Source organism: Clinocottus analis, unplaced genomic scaffold (genome assembly GCF_023055335.1).
Source record: "Clinocottus analis isolate CAN_PGR_092001 unplaced genomic scaffold, fCliAna1.0.p SCAF_6, whole genome shotgun sequence".
Lineage (NCBI taxonomy): Eukaryota > Metazoa > Chordata > Actinopteri > Perciformes > Cottidae > Clinocottus > Clinocottus analis.
In genome coordinates this window covers 16,819,597-16,837,566 of record NW_027176218.1, presented here as the reverse complement: position 1 = coordinate 16,837,566, position 17,970 = coordinate 16,819,597, and the positions used below count along the sequence as shown (strand labels likewise).

Genomic DNA, 17,970 nt, shown 5'->3' with positions numbered 1-17,970 from the left:
GCATTCCACCTTTGAGTCTCTGATCATAGGAATGTCATGAGGTCTTCCTGTGTGTCACATCAGAGATCAGGCGATCTTCATAGTTTCTTTTTCATGGCAGATATTTGAACAATTCGTAGCAGGTAAAGCACATGACCGAGGCACGTTTGAGACCTGTGCGTTTCCTGCTATGACAAGGCGAACCGTCTGCTGCGAGAAAGTGGATTTTGTAAGGTATTTAAAGGGTTAGCTTGAGGAAGATGACCAAAAGGGATCTTTCGTTTATAGTTTCAACTTGACGACCCATAAAGAGCCTACACGAGCCTATACGATAGGAGAGAAGGTATATGGCCGGAGGAGCCTTCATGTGATAATGTATTAAATACAAACGTGAGGGTGGCGCTGTTCTCTACCTTCTCTGGAGTCACAAAATGTGACCCACACCCTACCACACACATGTGGGTCACATTTTGTGAAAAATACAGATTTCATTAATACTCCATTATACTTTTCCTCCCTGCCACAGATGAGCGAGGGAACAAAGGTTCATCTTCTTGTAAGTGGTTATCTATTAAGGTTAAACATCCCCAAAGCTGCATTCTTTAGCAGGGCCACGAGATACAATGAGACACTGATCAGAAGAAACCCCGCTGTGAGAGACAAAACATTTGGATTCAGGCAATTTTCATCCAGTAGGAACAAGTAGCGGAATTGTTTTGGTGAATATTGCCTCAACCTGATCTGCCTAGCACAGGATACTCTTTATTGTTGAATAACCGTATCAAAATATTGGATTCACATGCTCTAATAATAGTGACCAAACCTTAACAATGTTGTATGTACAATCCTCACATAAAGGAGCTGAAAACTAATTTTGAGGAAGTGAAAAGGCCTTTTTTAAAATTGCTTTCTCTCTACATTTTGACCTCAAAATTGATTTTGAATAGAGATTACGTGCTCACACGTGCGACACATCATTCCGTCAAAGATTTCCTGTCCAATCTGCGACTGATTGCATGCTGCCCCTCTCCCAATTCAATTACGGAGTAGTCTCACAGACACACGTTGAAAAAAAAAAAATACCCGTCTCTGAGTTAATGTGATCATGTGTCTCTGAGTCGACGCAGACACTCGGATGTGACCGCCGTGATCAATACCGTCAAAGGTTGTGGTTCAATCCAGGTGGGAAGGAAGAAAGTTCTTCCTCCTTTCTCCACCATGTGTCGGCTATTTGGTGACTGGACACACGCTCGCTCATTCATGTTTGCACATTATTGACAAGCTTTAATGAGCAGCTGACGACACAGGCTTTGTTGCTTATTTCTCCCAGTTCAACCACCAGCTGTGAGGTTGAAATACGTTTGCATGCGTAACAGCTTAATTCATCTGCCGTGCAGGGATATGAAAGAATGATCGCACCAATCCCAGGCCTTCCCTCCACGCCACGTGGTGGATCCTTGCATGTCTGTACTGCATTCAGTCACATGCACACAGAGCAGATGCCCTCAGAAGGTCGACGCGTTGCTTCTCTCTGTGCTTTGCAACTTTCATGTGAGCTCAATTTCCTTCATCCGTTCTATTTAGTGCATTTCTTTCAAGCCTCGTTCATTCTTTCTGTCAGTCTATACCAGTGGAAACACATGTTTTCTCATAGTATTATGTCACAAAAAATGCACAATGAAAACATCGATGGTCCAGATAATTATCAGTAGTTTTCTTCTGATGGTATTTGAGACATAGCATGTTTTCTGTCAATCAAACAGATATAATGGAACTGTTTGATGCGTTCCCATGAAATTCTGTACATGCGTGGTACATAGATAGAATAGATAATACACTAAAATTGTGCATGTTTTACTATTTCTAATACAAGTTCTACCTGTATGGAAAGTAAATCCCTTAAAAAAAAGTTTTTCTGTACTTTCTGTAACCTTAAATTCTTTCACAATTTAGGTTTTCTATGGGCTGTAATCTTATTTAGATGATACATACACACGGGATCCCAGAGTTGGTATTATGTGTATCGAGGACTGCATAAATTGCCCTTTTAAATGATTTAATAAATTGCAGAGGTAATAGGAATAATACAAACTTGAGACTGTGTCTGGGATCGATCTGAGGTCATTTGTTCTCATATGACCTCTTTCATGCTTCTTCGTCCTCCTGCTGTGAAATACAACGGTGGATGGAGGCCAAACGTGTGAGAAGCCGGGCTTCTGCCATACTACGACTTCCTTAATGAAGTAGTTGTGGGCCGCTATCAAACTCTTGAATTAGACTAACAATATAAGTGAATCTTATATGATTTAGAGGACATAGAACATTTTGGTTAATGAATAAATTAAGTTAACATTTACTGAACATTAACCCATCATCAGTGAGAGAGCAAAAGACATAAGAAAGTACGCTCACATGTTCAGTACCTGGAAAGAAATATGACTTGACTGTGTCTTAAAAAAACCACAGAGTAAACAACCTGCAGGCGCTGCTCCTTCAGCTAAAGAGGCCTCTATTTCACTCTCAGAGAAAGATCTTTTTATTCTCGTCAGGCTTCTAGTATTGTGATGCGATTAGGAGTGTGTGTGTGAGGGGAAACTGAGGAAGAGAAACAAATGTCATACCTACCAGATGCTGGTTGGTCAGCTGCTACTGTTGTAATTGGGCTCACATGAGCTGCTGGTGGGACTAAGTTCAGTCAACAAGGGCGAGCAGCCTCAAGAATAAACTCTGCTCCTTCATACCAAAGAGCACACGCTCGCCTTACTCCAACCTCCTGGCTCTCCCCCTTCTTTCTCTGTCACACTCTCCTGTTATCTCGATGCGTTCCCTCCCCTCTCGCTGATGGTTTTTTGCTTTCCTGTTTTGTATTCGGGCTCAGCAGATCACCAGTAGGACCTTCAGGCTGACATGGCTCCAGGAAAGGACAGTAATGGTCTTGACAACTACGCATTTGCTGTAAGTATATCACTTTTTTTTTTTTTTTTTTACAAGAAAACGTTTTGAACAGATTACAAACTTGTGATGTTCTTGTTAAGTCAAATGTAAAATGTAATGTTAATGTGAACATCTAATGTTTTCATTTTGAAGTGTGTGATTGTGGACATATCTCTTTTACTTGGTCATGTTTTAATAATTTGATTTGTTTCAAACTGCTGGGTAAGAGTTTAGCTTTTGGCCCAACAGGTGTTTTGATCAGTTAATAATTGACATTCGATAGAGTAGCTGGCAAAGTCGCGTCATGGAAACACTATCCTACATTCTTGCTCCTCCATGCAATAAAATACAACACTGCACTGAAAAGATTAAAGACATGCTGTTCAGTCAGAGAAACAGGAGGTTTTAGACCAACTCTTAATATTCAAAAGTGATGATAATCTGTTACTCATCTGATTGTAAATTCATAGAAAGTCACGAGCAAACAAATAATGAATCAATTTGCCTTTCAAGGACTTGTCAGTTCTTTGGGTGTCCTGAAATTGTTCTGGTGGAACGAGTATTAAAGCATTCTTCTGTTGTTTTGAGAGAGTAGCCGTATAACACAATTACAGATTGGCACAGTGCAGAACAAAGATCTGCAGCAGGCCATTCTTTGTCCTCCATTGACCTCTTTCTGTTTCTCTATCTGTCTAATTGAAGCTTGAGGGGCGCTGCTGTGATCTACCTAACAATAAAAGTGGAGAGGAAACGGACACGCCCACGGAGGCGGACAGCAACAAGCTGATATATTGTGTGACGGATGTGCCTCCCTGGTACCTGTGCATCATCCTCGGCATCCAGGTACGTCAGCCACGATGTTTTTAAAGCATGCCGGACAATGAGGCTCGAGTCATTTCCTGATTAAGAGACCATGCAGCACAGCTTCTAAACATTATTACGTTACAATGCAAACATGACCACAGTGTCACATGGGAGTGTGCATTGTACGTTTCCTTTATGCTTGGTTAGACATGTTCATGTTTACATATGCCTGATTGTGAAATTTGCTTCAGATACAGTTGAGATGGTGAAGTCAGCACGTTGTTGTTATGTGTTTAGCAGCTGTAGCATCAGTCAGACTTTCCTCTGAAGACCTTAACTTGTATTTGCTCATATAACATATTCATTTGTACAACATTCATCCCAAGTCCTTCCTGTCCGCTGACTTGCAACAAACATGTAAAGATGACCTTGTGTTTGAATGATTATAGCATATTAATTTCTTCTTATGTACATCTGTCATTAACTAAATGTCTCTCGATATCTTTCCCCCGTCCTTTTCTCTCTCAGCACTGTCTGACGGCATTTGGGGGAATCATCGCCATCCCGTTAATCCTGTCTCAGGGGTTGTGTCTGCAGTATGACGGCCTCACACAGAGCCACCTCATCAGCACCATCTTCTTCGTCTCTGGTGTTTGCACTCTGTTGCAAGTTACTTTCGGCGTGAGGTAAGGAAGTAAAGGAGAGGTACCAGTAGTATAATGAGCAGGGAGATGTTTGTGTGATAAATGTTAAGTCAACATAGTTGGCTTCTATGTCCAACCTCAAGATCTTATCTCCTGAGGTTAGGTTCACTCTGACATGTCAGATAAGTGAACTAGAGGAGAACATAATTGGGTTTTTTTTGTTGCCACATTTCGGATAGTCTACTGCATAATACAAATACAAAGTTGTACATTTTGATGCAATAATATGCAAAACAATGTAAACAGATATTATATGATACAATTTGTAAAATGCCAGAACAAAGAAGAAAAAAATCAAGATGAGCAGCAAGCCCTTCACAAAGTGTCAACACTACCCATTGTGACGCATCCCTTGTGTGCAGAGAATAGACACACACAGGGAATGGATGCAATGAGTGATTTAAGTTTGAGAGCCCTGCAAACTTAAACTATGATTGCTTGCTCTGAACCTGCAGTATGTTTGTGCAGACTGGCTGAATATTGGTGTCACAGTTGGATTAAGGAAGGAATTTCAATCTCATTATGTTTGGAATATAGCTATTGCTAAATCTGCATTCCCCTGGCTTACCCCTACTGCGGCTTTCATGTCTCTACTCAAATACCTGGAGGTCAGCGGTAAGGAAAACTGCCAGTATGTTAAAAGGCCCACTGTTACAGAGAAGCCCAAATTAAAAAATTAAGAAAACACAAATATATTTTGTCCCTTTGGATGAAATCATTGTAAACTCTGATCAAAAGATGTGTTTAAATGTTCCGTGGACGTATGTTTGTCACAACATTGGACAATTCTGACTTTCTGTGAGACATTTTAAGTCCGCTATGGTCTGACGTGAACTTTTGACAGTAATTTGAGCAGCAGAATGAGAATTATTACATAGCAGATGACTTTAACTCAGTTAACCCCCGATACAGCAGTCAATTAGAGAGCACATGATTTTAAATCCAGCATATTATCATGATTGTAAGAGATAGGGACTATACAGATAAAGACTTCCGATGTGGGCTTGAGTTGGTCTTGGATGTTGATTTACCCATTATCCCAATCTATATCTGACTTAACATAAAATGACCTGTCTATAAATCCCCACACCCTGACTCCACATCTGTGTGTCTCACTCCTCTTAATTGCCCTCCTGATATCTCTTTGACGTTTCCAGACTTCCCATTCTCCAAGGTGGTACCTTCACATTGCTGGCTCCTACCATGTCAATGCTGTCCATGCCAGAGTGGACATGTCCTGCTTGGACCCAAAATTCCAGCCTCGTCAACACGTCCTCCACAGAATTCATAGAGGTGTGGCAGAGTCGAATGAGAGCGGTAAGAAAAATCAGCTGATCGTTCTCCCAACGACTCGCAGCGCAACTCACTGAAACGTTGAGCGAAATGCTATTTTGTTTACATGTAAATAGCCACTGGCTGGTTTGGAACATGTGAACCCCACATTATTATTCAAGTGTGAAAGTCGTATATTTTTTACGTTGTTGTTGATCTCTTTCTAAAACCAGACAACTGGATTTTAGAAGTGGAAGCAAACGTTTGTAACGTGTTGAGTCGGCGATGTGCCTCAACAAATTGGTTTTGGTCCCTCTGCTGACCTCACTTCCATAAAGTGATTCATTAAAACATATTTTACACCTGTGTTACGCATTTCACTTTCCTTGTTAAACCATTTACAAACTGACTCATCCAACAGTTAATACACTGCGGTTTGCATTTATTCTAACCTTTGTTTGGAATTGCACAAAATTCATCTTAGATTACTGATCTACTAGTGTTGGTCTGAACAGCCATTCAACCCAATGTGTAATTTGCATATTGTACAAAAAAATGTGACACTGATAACAGCCATGAAGCTCTTATACCTTTGCCATTAAAGTGATGCCACGTTTTGACGTCATCTTACTTGTCGTTCTTCAGCTGCAGGGCCCCATTATGGTGGGCTCATTGTTCCAGGTGTTTGTTGGTTTCTCCGGCCTCATCGGCTTCTTCATGCGCTTCATTGGGCCTCTCACCATCGCTCCCACCATCTCTCTCATTGGACTGTCCCTGTTTGACTCAGCTGGTACCAGTGCTGGAAACCACTGGGGCATCTCCAGCATGTGGGTAACATTCCCAAACACGTGTCTTTTTAGGGTTTGGGATTATTCTGATACAGAGTACACACTTTTCCCTTCACCCCCCCCCCCCCCCCCCCTCACATTTCAAGTCTATTATTCTTTTGTAATTTTAAGATCATGTAAACCAAACCATGTCAGTTTAGTTAAATTGAGTCTCCGCTCAACGGAGGTCTCTGTGAGAGGAAGTTCATGCAAATTGAATGCACTAAATAGGTTATGTTAAATCTGACGGTCAATTTATTCATTTTTTAGTTGTTAAATAAAATACACTTCAACTCTGTCTTAAGTCTCTTAGCACTGCAGGAATAACCTTCACAAAAACTTCCTTGCCAAAGAACCTGTTAGTTTCTCTACTTTGCTGCATTTTGGTGTGAACTAGATTTAACAACAAAGTAGTTCGGTCCTATTGAACGCCGTTGCATTTATATAAATGATTATCTTTGTCCCTTTGTCCCACAGTACCACAGCACTGATCATCCTGTTCTCGCAGTACCTCCGTCACATACCTGTGCCCTTTCCTACGTTCAACAAGGAGAAAAAGATGCACATCTCCCGTGCCTACATCTTTCAGATTCTCCCTGTAGGTATCGTCAAGCGAGTTGGTTGAGATATATCAAGTAGATTATGAATCTAATCTTTTAATTATTTTTCCCGCCTGTCCTCAGGTTCTGCTTGGAATAACGCTGTCTTGGCTCATTTGCTACATTTTGACGATCTACAATGTATTTCCTACTGATCCCGACCAGTACGGCTACCTGGCCCGTACTGATCTAAAGGGAGATATTCTGAGCCAAGCTCCCTGGTTCCGTTTTCCGTACCCAGGTAAAAGGCTGACAAACTAACCCCCAGAAGTGACTTGTTCTGAATCAAAAACGTAAATAGCAAAAGAAGGGTTTGCTTGTTGTGGACTCTGTGTGGTTCTCTGGTTTCCTTGTGTTTAAATCCCAACTTAGGTCAGTGGGGGATGCCGACTGTGAGCCTGGCAGGGGTCGTTGGCATCTTGGCGGGTGTGATTTCCTCCATGATAGAGTCTGTAGGAGACTACCACGCTTGTGCCCGGCTGTCTGGCGCTCCACCTCCCTCTAAACACGCGATCAACAGGGGGATTGGCATTGAGGGAGTGGGCAGTCTGCTGGCGGGAGCCTGCGGGACAGGAAACGGCACCACGTCGTACAGCGAGAATGTTGGAGCCCTCGGTATTACAAAGGTAAGAGGAGCCTGAGCATATCTGGAGGTGACACATTAAAGCGTTAACTTTTTGTTTCTTTTCCGGTATATTGATGTTGTTTCACGAGGAGTCTTTTCTTTCTCTGTCTTTTCTTTCAGGTTGGCAGTCGCATGGTGATTGTAGCCAGCGGGTTCTTGATGGTTGCCATGGGCGTGTTTGGGAAAGTGGGCGCCATATTCACCACTATCCCATCGCCTGTGGTTGGAGGGATGTTCATGATTATGTTTGGCGTCATCTGTGCAGCAGGAGTTTCTAATCTGCAGGTACACACTCTAAAACCCGCAGCGTTTTTGGCAAACATGTCTTTTTCACATTGACCTAAATGTTGGTTAATCTTTTTTTTTCTATTTTTCTCTCGCACGTTCTCAGTATGCCGATATGAATTCTTCTCGAAACATCTTCATTTTTGGCTTCTCCATGTTCTCTGGTCTGGTGATTCCCAACTGGATATTTAAAAACCCCAGATCTATCGCTACAGGTAGATGAATTAAATAATCATCTTCAGACAACGCATCCTACTTTTACTTGATTATTTAAAATAATGTCATTGTGTTCAGGTGTCATTGAACTCGACCACGTGCTGCAGGTACTTCTGACAACCAGTATGTTTGTAGGAGGTTTCTTTGGTTTCATACTGGACAACACAATTCCAGGTATTTTATTTTACATTAAAGTATAAGTTATTTATGTTTCAATTGTTTACGTAATCTAAATCCTCATCTCAACTGAGTCACTATGTCGTCGTTGTATTAACAGCAAAATAAAATTGTAAAAATATGTGACATGCAATCCTAGTGATCCAGCACACATGTCAAGTGGAGAGTCTTCAGTAGAGTCTTCAGTAGACCGTATTAGTATGGTTTAACACTTTTAACATGTGTCTAACAGGATCAAAGCATGAACGAGGCATCCTCGCGTGGAACAAAGCTCACGAGGACGACTCCAACAACACACTGGAGAGCGGAGAAGTCTACAACCTTCCCTTTGGCATCAGCTCGTACTTGTCTTCTTCCTCCTGGATCCGGTACCTGCCTTTCTGCCCCCCTGGTGATACCAGGCCCCTGGATGGACGCACAGCAGCAGATACCAATGCCCTGGAGTCGGACCAGCAACTTGGACATCCAGAGCCCTCACAGATCATTACTGGAGTTGCTCTGTGAGTTGTTTACTGACTTCAACATGCCGTTTATGGGAATTTACCAAAAAATACACCCGAGGCAGCTCAGTTTGGACCTCTTTTCATTTGTTAAGGACACTGTACGGAACATTGTGTGAACAATTGGAGAGACATTTTTGCATAAGATTGATTATTATATTACTTTTCTTTCAGAAGGTATGTACGTACCTGATTATGAATTATTATAAATGATAATAGATGAATGTACATGTATATATATATATATGTATATATATATATATATAGATATATATATATAGATATATAGATATATATATATAGATATGTATAAAGATATAGATATAGATATATTCATGGCGCATCCCACTTGAGTAAAACTAACTATTTAGTTTGCTTGATGTTTTATTAGATGTATTTGGTCTTATCAGTTTAAGAATGTGATCACAACCAGGTGTTAGTGAAAAAAAGACTGAAAAGACATGTGAATGTAAGTAGATCTATGATGTTTAATGTTTTTGGGGTTGCATTCAACATATACATCTTACAAAAGTAACATGTGACAGTAAATATTTCAAGAATTGTGTCAGTATCAGTCAATGCACTTTACTTATTTGTGGCAACAGTTATAGCTTGTGAGAAGATTTCTCTCCCCATCGTTTCCTCAATGTACCAGGACCACCCACTATTTTTTATGGCTCTTTTTCATTTGAGTATATTAAACATGAAGCCACTGGGCATCACCATCAGTATTTCACTCAGTCAAATCCTGCTTGATGAATTTGTACAAACTAACAAAAGTCTCGGCCCACATGTGTCGTTGGTGTTCAGTGGAAGAATTGACCATCCCCTGGGCGGTGAAGACCAAGGTCAACAGGGTGCGCTCGAAATCTTCCTGATGCAGGTGACCAATGTGCTGTGAAAGGCCAGAGATGAGCCTAAACACATCGGATAGCTTCTTGGGAATGATCTCCTCACAGATGACTTCCAGGTTTCTTGTCTTGCGGAGGGAAGCCAGCTCAGCATCCTGCACTGAAAACTCTCCACTTGCCTCAAAGTTTATGCCAGTCAGCAGGATCTAGTTTGACGAAAAGAAGGAGAACTGCTCAGTGTTCATTGAGATTTATTCGCTAGTTTTACACTGATTTATAGATGTATGAGTCTTACCTCAAATAATAGATGAACGTCATTGAAAGAGTTGTGGAAGGTGGGGCTCACCATATTTGTCGCCCCTCTTTTCATTTTGCTCACAGCGGGGAATAGAGCTGGTACGTAAAGAGAGATACACAGATGTATGAGGGATGTAGAAAAGCAACAAAAGCTTCTCAACGCAAAGCTTTCCTTTCACGTATTTGCCTCGAAATTTACTGCTGAGGCCCGACAAGGCTTCTTGAACCTGTTAAGCTGGAAATCCATGTGACAAGCTGTTTGAACAAACTCTGAACTGTTCTGGCACATGTGAGACCCAGCTTCATCGGGCTCCCCACGGGAGACACTGCAGGTAATCCATGATATGCATTTCAAACGCTGCGACCTCTGACCTTACAGATGACATCTATCTGCAGGCAATGAGACGTGACCTCAGACTTCAAAGGCAGCAGAGGAATGAAGGGCGGTGTAACACACGGATTGTACAACGGGGTCCAGATGATTTCAGCGTGCAGTGTATGTGGGATTAGTTTTTCAGGCTCATTTTCACAGCATGGGGAGAGCAGGGTGTCAACGCGGTCTAAGAAAGCTCACAGGCTTTCTTAGACATTTTCTAGTTTATGATTGGAGCAAGTGGAAGTAGAACCAGTACGAATTTGCTCAGACATTCCTCAAATAATACGACGTTACATTACGTGAAATACTCATAATTGTGCTCAGCTCAAAACCTGTTTACAGTGGTGCTTCGAGCCAAATGCTCAAAAGGACTATACTGACATGTACACATGTTTGGCAAGTACAATTCCTAAATCTGTACTACACACAGATTCTAAGCAGGAAGCTGACCCAGAAGTCACTTTTTTTGGCTAGTGTTTATGGCCGGGTGGCATTTTCGCGTACCATATTCACTTCCTTTAATGCATCCAGGGTATTTGCTCATCTCTCGGACACATTTACATGTTGCCCTAAGAAAATCAAGGGGCTCAGCAAAGTTTTTCAAAGGGCGACGTGAAAATCTGTATGTGACTTGTGAAGGAAAATGTATATTCTCAGTTGTATTTATCTTTCACAAACCTCTGTATGCAAGTCATCCTCTCTCCTGTAGTTTGCAAAGCAAAGGGCATACCAAGCCCCATACCTGGTATCAAGTAATCAATCACTTGAGACGACAGGCAATCAACATAAGGGCAGGATAAAGACCTTTAGATGTTATGATCCCCACCCTGATTCAATCACTCTGTCCTTATCACAACCTGAAACAACATGTTCCTTCGTAAACCCCACCTTTGTCTCCTGTGTATAATAAATAAGTCTCATTCTTCAGTGCATCCTTAGTCAGACTCAAAGTGACTCTGTGTAATGGTGCCTCTTCTCTGCGCAGAGAATAAATGATTGCATAGACAAGTTCTGGTTCTTCGGTATTCGTTATTTCAGCTTAAAAAGACTCAATACCGATTATGGTAAAAAAATTGCCGTCACACAGTTCAATAGTTATCGTGACATTTCATCCAAAGTCAGTCTCCAAATTCATTCAGAGTAATGATGAACTTTGGTACTGTTGGAAGAAAAACAATATTCACACTTAATCATTTACTATTTCACTGTTATATTCAGACGTCTCATCGTACTGTCTCTGTTTAATCTCACACACAGACTCAGCATGTCTCCTGATAGCAGTGTGACTGGGGAATCTGTATGTTTCTGTCTGAAAGAACGTGCAGTTCCTTTGTTATCGTATGACCCTTTCTTACAAACCGCTCTATAGGACGAGAGGAAAGGTTCGAAGACGTCATGAGGGTTTCTGTTAGTGGTCATGATGAGTATTTAAGAGGTGGTTCTTTGAGAGATCTTTGAGCAGTCTTGGATATGCAATTTGTCTATCACCTTGTACTTCTGACTCTGCTCCTTCCTTGCAACGAATAAATGTTCCTGTTTGAATGATTTTACTCCGAGGCGTCGAGTGAATTTTTCCAACAGTGCCCAACTATTAAGTCAACTTCTGGTGGCGCAAAAAGAAAAGTCAGGAGATCGCCGAAGGCTGAGGGTAAGATCTGCTGGGGAACATGAATGTCTGTATTTCCTGTCAATCCATCTAATATTTATTAAGATATTTTATTCAAGACCAAAGGTGTGGAGCCACTGACAGAACGTCATTGCTATTCATTAAGGTGAAGGAATGAAAGAAAGAAAGAGAGAAATCCAGACTAGAGAGCGACTTTAGACCCTCATTAACTGTCCAGCATCAGTAGGCCTAACACAAACACTAGTCTTTCATATCAGACTTAATGTTACAAGAATGTAACACTATACTTGTCCTGTGACTTGTTGTGCCCAAAACGGCGAGGAAGGCATGACTTAATAAATCATGGTTTGGGTTAGGGTCTTGTATAAAAGCAACACTCTTTTTTTTTTCCAACCAAACATAATCACCATTGCTTATCAAAACAACAACTAAAACAAACAGTTGATTTATTGATGCTTTGGTAAAATGTAGCCTGTTTGATAATGAATGGCAAATGGTTTACTCCGCTGTTCAGGAGCACACACATGCAGGGCCCATTCGGCCAGCCATTTGAACAGATGGAGGTAAAGATGCAGAAAAGAGGGACTCATAAAAGCAGACAGACAGGAAACTAACCTGTATTGCATAAATTCAGGCCAGTGATAGAGTGACTGTGACTGGACTCTGATGTTTCGTGTCATCATTTTATTAACCTGCTGCAGCGCAATCAAAACCATACAGCTTTGCCTGGAGTCTCGTCTGGAAGATGTTACGCCCAGAAGATACCGTGCCATCGTGGGATAAAGAAGAGCTGTTTGGGAACGCACCTGAAAGGACGGTTAACCCACAAAAAATACATGTTTCTCCTCTTTCCTGTCGTGCTATCTATTAGTCTAGATTGTATTGGTGGGATTTGCCTGGATTTAGAAATATTGGCCGTAGAGATGACGGGCTTCTCCCCAATATCACGGGATTATGTGGCACTCGGCGGTGCTCAAAGTGGCAAATATAACCCGTAAGAGCATATTGTGAGCAGTTTCATGAAAAAGCTTGTTCCAAGGAAAACTACAAAACAGAATAACTCACACTAAAAGTTTGTTTGATAAATAGCACTACAAGAGGAAATCACTGTGATTTTGGGGTGGACTATCCCCTTTATGAAATCTATTAAATGTGTGAACGTCCACGGCATAACTTGCATCCTACGATCACGAGTACAACATGTTCATTATATTTTAGGAGACTTCTGTAGAATCTTTTTCATGATTTGACCTTTGTTGCTTTTTCAGATTTTTTACAGGATCAATTAATGCACACAATCTAAGTTCAATAAAGCTGAAAGGGCTTGCGTTATTTATTTATCATGGTTGTCTTTTCCTTTTAGTAAGTCTACTTACTAAATTATATATATATATATATATATATATATATATATATATATATATATATATATATATATATATATATATATCCTGAAAGAATATTGACTAAATCCTAATTTATCCTAACATAAATATCTGACTAAATACCTCTTTCATCATATTTGCTTAGAGTTGAAATGCATTACAGCACGGTGCATTAGCAACGTCACAAGCTTGGCAGCTTTAGCTTGCAGTGAGAGGTAATTTTTTTGGAAAACTTGAGACATACCCTAAAATAAACTGCACACTGACATCACATGTTTACCAGCTAAATTAAAAGGCCAAATGTGAACTGGTGATTCCAGTTGTTTTTTTTTTTCCATTTCTCATAAAGTTCTTCTTATTGCTGCTTGGATTCAGATCTTGTACCAGAAAATGCAACCACCTGGATTGTTTGACCGTCGCCATGAGTGCATCATGACTTCTGTAACTTCTGTTCATGTCTTTAAGTGATTTTTCATTGAGAGATAAAATCAAGAGGACTTCTGAGATGAAAGGAATTCTCTGACCAGAGCTGGTCTGAATATCTCACAGTATGCTTTTCATTCCCTGTACGGATATGAGTTTCCTCTCCAGGACCTCTTTGGGTCCCTCCCGTTGTTTTCCTATGAGAAACAGGTGCAGATGCTGTCTGAACCTGGTAGCTTGATGCGGGTAAAAGTGGAATTTGCTGTCACTTTAAAGACACAGTATCAATGGCTATTTTACATTACATTGCATTACCCGAATCGCTGATCCTGTTCAGGATCGCGGGCCGTTGGAGCTCAGCCTGGACAGGTCGCCAGTTTATCTGACAGACAACCATTCACATTCACATCGTTCCCTCGTTGCTCCTCAAGACAACGCTTTCATTGCATGGAGGATTGCTTTGACTGTGCTGAATAACAGGTGAACAGGTTTTCATGTCCAATACACATAATGAGGTCATTCCTGTAACAAAACCATGCATGTACAATATTTTGTGTTGATATATTTGTTTCCACTAAAAACTTCAGAGTTGAAAGTTGAAGGATAGCAAGACAATAAAAAGATGAGGATTGCTCTTTTTCTGGTTTAATATTACACCAAAACTATGAAACACTACTATTTCTATCACTGCTCGATAAGATGGTAAAAGTTTTAGAAACTGAAATACATTTAAAAATGCAGCATCAAATTCCTTAAATTGAATAGAAACATAGGTACAAGAACTCTCTTGCAATAAAACCTCTTACGAGCTGATACAAAAATGTAAAGATTAGCTCCTCTCCAATAAAACACTGAGCTCTAGTTCTCGTCTTACCTGGAGTCCGATATTGCGTGACACCTGCTCTGATGCAGAAGTAGAAGAGACCAACGACGGCCATCCTCCAGGGCAGCATGGTGGCTGGACCGCTCGTTCAATGTTGGTTGGATGTGACTGGGACTGGACAGGAGTCTCAAATTCTCCATCCACTGTGCTTCTGCCCGGTCGCACCGACTCCTCTCGCTTTTCTTTCCTTCTCTCACACACCTTCATCCCTGCTGGTCCCTCACTCTGTCCTCAGGGCAGGTCTCTCTCCCCCGCCCTTACAGCTCTGATGTCTCTCTCTCTCTCTTTCTCACTCTCTCTCTCTCTCTCACACTCTCTCTCTTTCTTTCTGCCCCTTAAAAGCTGACTATCTTTTATTGCTTTCAGCTGGTTGTCATCAGGTTCACACACTTATTTTTAAATCATAAATCATTTACGTGTTAAGGACATTTTCCCTGTCCGATCATCAGCATTTTCATCTTTGGTGGCAACATTTCTCTTTGGGGTTCACTTTTCTTTGATTGTTAGTCTCTAAAATGTCTTCTTCTTTATCATCCGCATACTTTATTCAGGATTTGAATGTCCTTCAGTGAAAGCTCAAAATCAACTGCTTTTTTTTAAGTGCAACTCTTTTTGTTCACGACAGTTCATCCCATCATACAAACCATCTAACACACTGGTCATAATTCTCGGTCTTCGTTGAGCAGTTGTTTACAGGCTGTTCAGCCTTGGAAGAAGCTGATATTGTGTCTCTGTCAAATGCAAAAAACAATGTGGAAGTACAAAGTGTTGCTTCATCTTGGCTTTTATTTGTGGACTGAAAGGCTGATGGGTGAGAGAGCATATGTTTTGTCCCCTTGGCAGTGTGTTTGTGTAATTATCAGGTCAAAGTTAGTTCTGTTTTTACCAACAGATTGGTCCCTCAGGAGGTTGGGGCCGATGTGACGATGCCAGGATGACCTACGGCAACCAGCACCGTTTAGGAGGGCAAATGTGGAAAAGTTGCTCTCCTAAATGGTTCATTCTAATTACACAATAAACACACCCTGACTCCTGGGCAGAAAACACATGCAGAATCCACAAAGGAAGACTTTGTTCACTGCTTGGCACAGTTCACCTTCTCCACAAGCCTTAGGAACAGCTAGCAAGAGGTGCAACCATATAAAAATAACTTTTATTTGTTTTAACACTGTTTTTTTTTAAACATCATTTGAGCATACAGGTTGATGCCAACATGTGAGCGCACAGCACACAGTTACATTTTCGAGAGGTCATTTCCATACACCTGGCCCGCAGGAGCTCACATGGAAGTCAGAATCGGACAAAGCTGTGCCTCAGGCGAAGACGTCGCGGCCGTGCTGCTGCTGAGGAATGAAGACACAGACCGTGCTCCTGCGTCCTCTGATGAAACGTCCAAGAATAACAGATGAATGACTTGAAAAAACATATTGTTCTTTCAAAAGATAAATTCAATAAAAATGGTATTCTAGGCAGCACTTAAATCCTATCCTTTCGTGAGACACTGGTGGATAGAGCCCTGTGAGGACTGTGTTTGTGCTTTTGATATTGAATAGGATAGAAATTGGAGGATCTTCTGGTCAGTGATGATGTGCCAGTAGTCATGATCACTGAGGGTTGGTGTGTACAGTGTAACGTCACACTGGAACTTCTTCCTTTCCCTGGCAGTACTGTAGTACTGTTTCCCTCTACAGTACTGCCAGTACAGCAGTGTTTTTCAACCTTTTTTGAGCCGCGGCACATTTTTTACAATAACAAAAGGCCGCGGCACGCCAACGACCAAAAACGTTACAAAAGTCACATTGTAGCATAATACGATGACAATTAAAGTCTCTTAATTTGTTGACACTTACTCAGTGTGAAACCTGGGCCTGTTTGGATGAACACAGAACTGATATCCTGGCAGGAATGGAAGAAAGGCACACACGAAGCTCTTCTTCAACTGCTCTCAGTCTCTCTCTCTTTTTTGTTTTCATAGCAGCCATGCTTGAAAAGCTCGTCTCACACAGATATATCGTGGAAAATGGGAGCAATGTGGAAATTGCTCTGTTTGCAATAACGGGGAACTCCTTGGCAACTGTCAACCAAAAACTGTCCAAAGGAAGATCAGCAAAGCTCAGCTTTAAAGCACGGTCTTGTCGAAGTTCAGTTAGTTCCTCCTGCTCGTGCAAAGTCATGTCCTTTCCCAAAGCTGTTGCTGAGCTATATGGGTCCCTAACCCAGTCAAGGCCTTCAGTAGAGGTTGAGGGGAAATAAAATGACAACTTCTCCTCAAGAGTTTTTAATCCATCCATCCATCCATTTTCCGCTGCTTATCTGGGCTCGGGTCGCGGTGGCAGCCCACCCAGCAGACCCACCCAGGCTTCCCTCTCACCCGCAACATTTTCCAGCTCATTCTGGGGGACCCCGAGACGTTCCCAGGCCAGCCGGGAGATATAATCCCTCCAGCGTGTCCTGGGTCTTCCCCGGGGCCTCTTCCCAGTTAGACGTGCCTGGAAAACCTCTAATGGGAGCCGTCCAGGAGGCATCCGGATTAGATGCCCGAACCACCTCAGCTGACTCTTTTCGATACGAAGGAGTAGCTGCTCGACTCCAAGCTCCCTCCTGATGTCCGAGCTCCTTACCCTATCTCTAAGGCTGAGCCCGGCCACCATACGGAGGAAGCTCATTTCGGCCGCTTGTATCTGCGACCTCGTTCTTTCGGTCACGACCCAGAGTTCGTGACCATAGGTGATGGTTGGAACGTAGACCGACCAGTAAATGTAGAGCTTCGCCTTCCGACTCAGCTCCCTCTTCACCAAGACGGACCGGTACAGCGCCTGTTTTACTGCTGCAGCCGCACCGATCCGCCTGTCGATCTCCCGCTCCACCTTACCCTCACTCGTGAACAAGACCCCGAGGTACTTGAACTCCTTCGCTTGGGGCAGGCATGTTGTCCCCACCTGAAGGGAGCAATCCACCGGTTTCCGGCAGAGAACCATGGCCTCGGATTTGGAGGCGCTAACTCTCATCCCTGCCGCTTCACACTCGGCTGCAAAACGCCCCAGCGAATGCTGGAGGTCACGGTCCGAGGAAGCAAACAGGACCACATCATCTGCAAACAGCAGAGAGGTGATCCGGAGGCCCCCGAACCGGATTTTCTCCGCCCCCCTGGCTGCGCCTAGAAATCCTATCCATGAAAGTCACAAACAGGACCGGTGACACAGGGC

General features: G+C 42.1%; 2 protein-coding genes across 2 annotated transcripts; one reads left to right on the top strand and one right to left on the bottom strand.

The window, feature by feature from the left end:
- Window positions 1–2,886: 2,886 nt before the first annotated feature.
- Window positions 2,887–9,127, top strand: slc23a4 (solute carrier family 23 member 4). Its single transcript, XM_068603340.1, has 12 exons — window positions 2,887–2,934; window positions 3,616–3,756; window positions 4,246–4,403; window positions 5,579–5,738; window positions 6,339–6,520; window positions 6,998–7,118; window positions 7,204–7,360; window positions 7,492–7,745; window positions 7,865–8,029; window positions 8,136–8,244; window positions 8,324–8,419; window positions 8,655–9,127. Exons 1-12 carry the CDS (start codon window positions 2,887–2,889, stop codon window positions 8,924–8,926), a joined length of 1,863 nt encoding a protein of 620 aa, XP_068459441.1. The 3' UTR covers window positions 8,927–9,127.
- A 528-nt stretch (window positions 9,128–9,655) lies between these two features.
- LOC137803760 (protein FAM180A) lies at window positions 9,656–14,834 on the bottom strand. The gene is made up of 3 exons (XM_068602480.1): window positions 14,756–14,834; window positions 10,069–10,166; window positions 9,656–9,979 (listed from the first exon to the last, which is right to left on the bottom strand). Exons 1-3 carry the CDS (start codon window positions 14,832–14,834, stop codon window positions 9,656–9,658), a joined length of 501 nt encoding a protein of 166 aa, XP_068458581.1.
- Window positions 14,835–17,970: the final 3,136 nt, after the last annotated feature.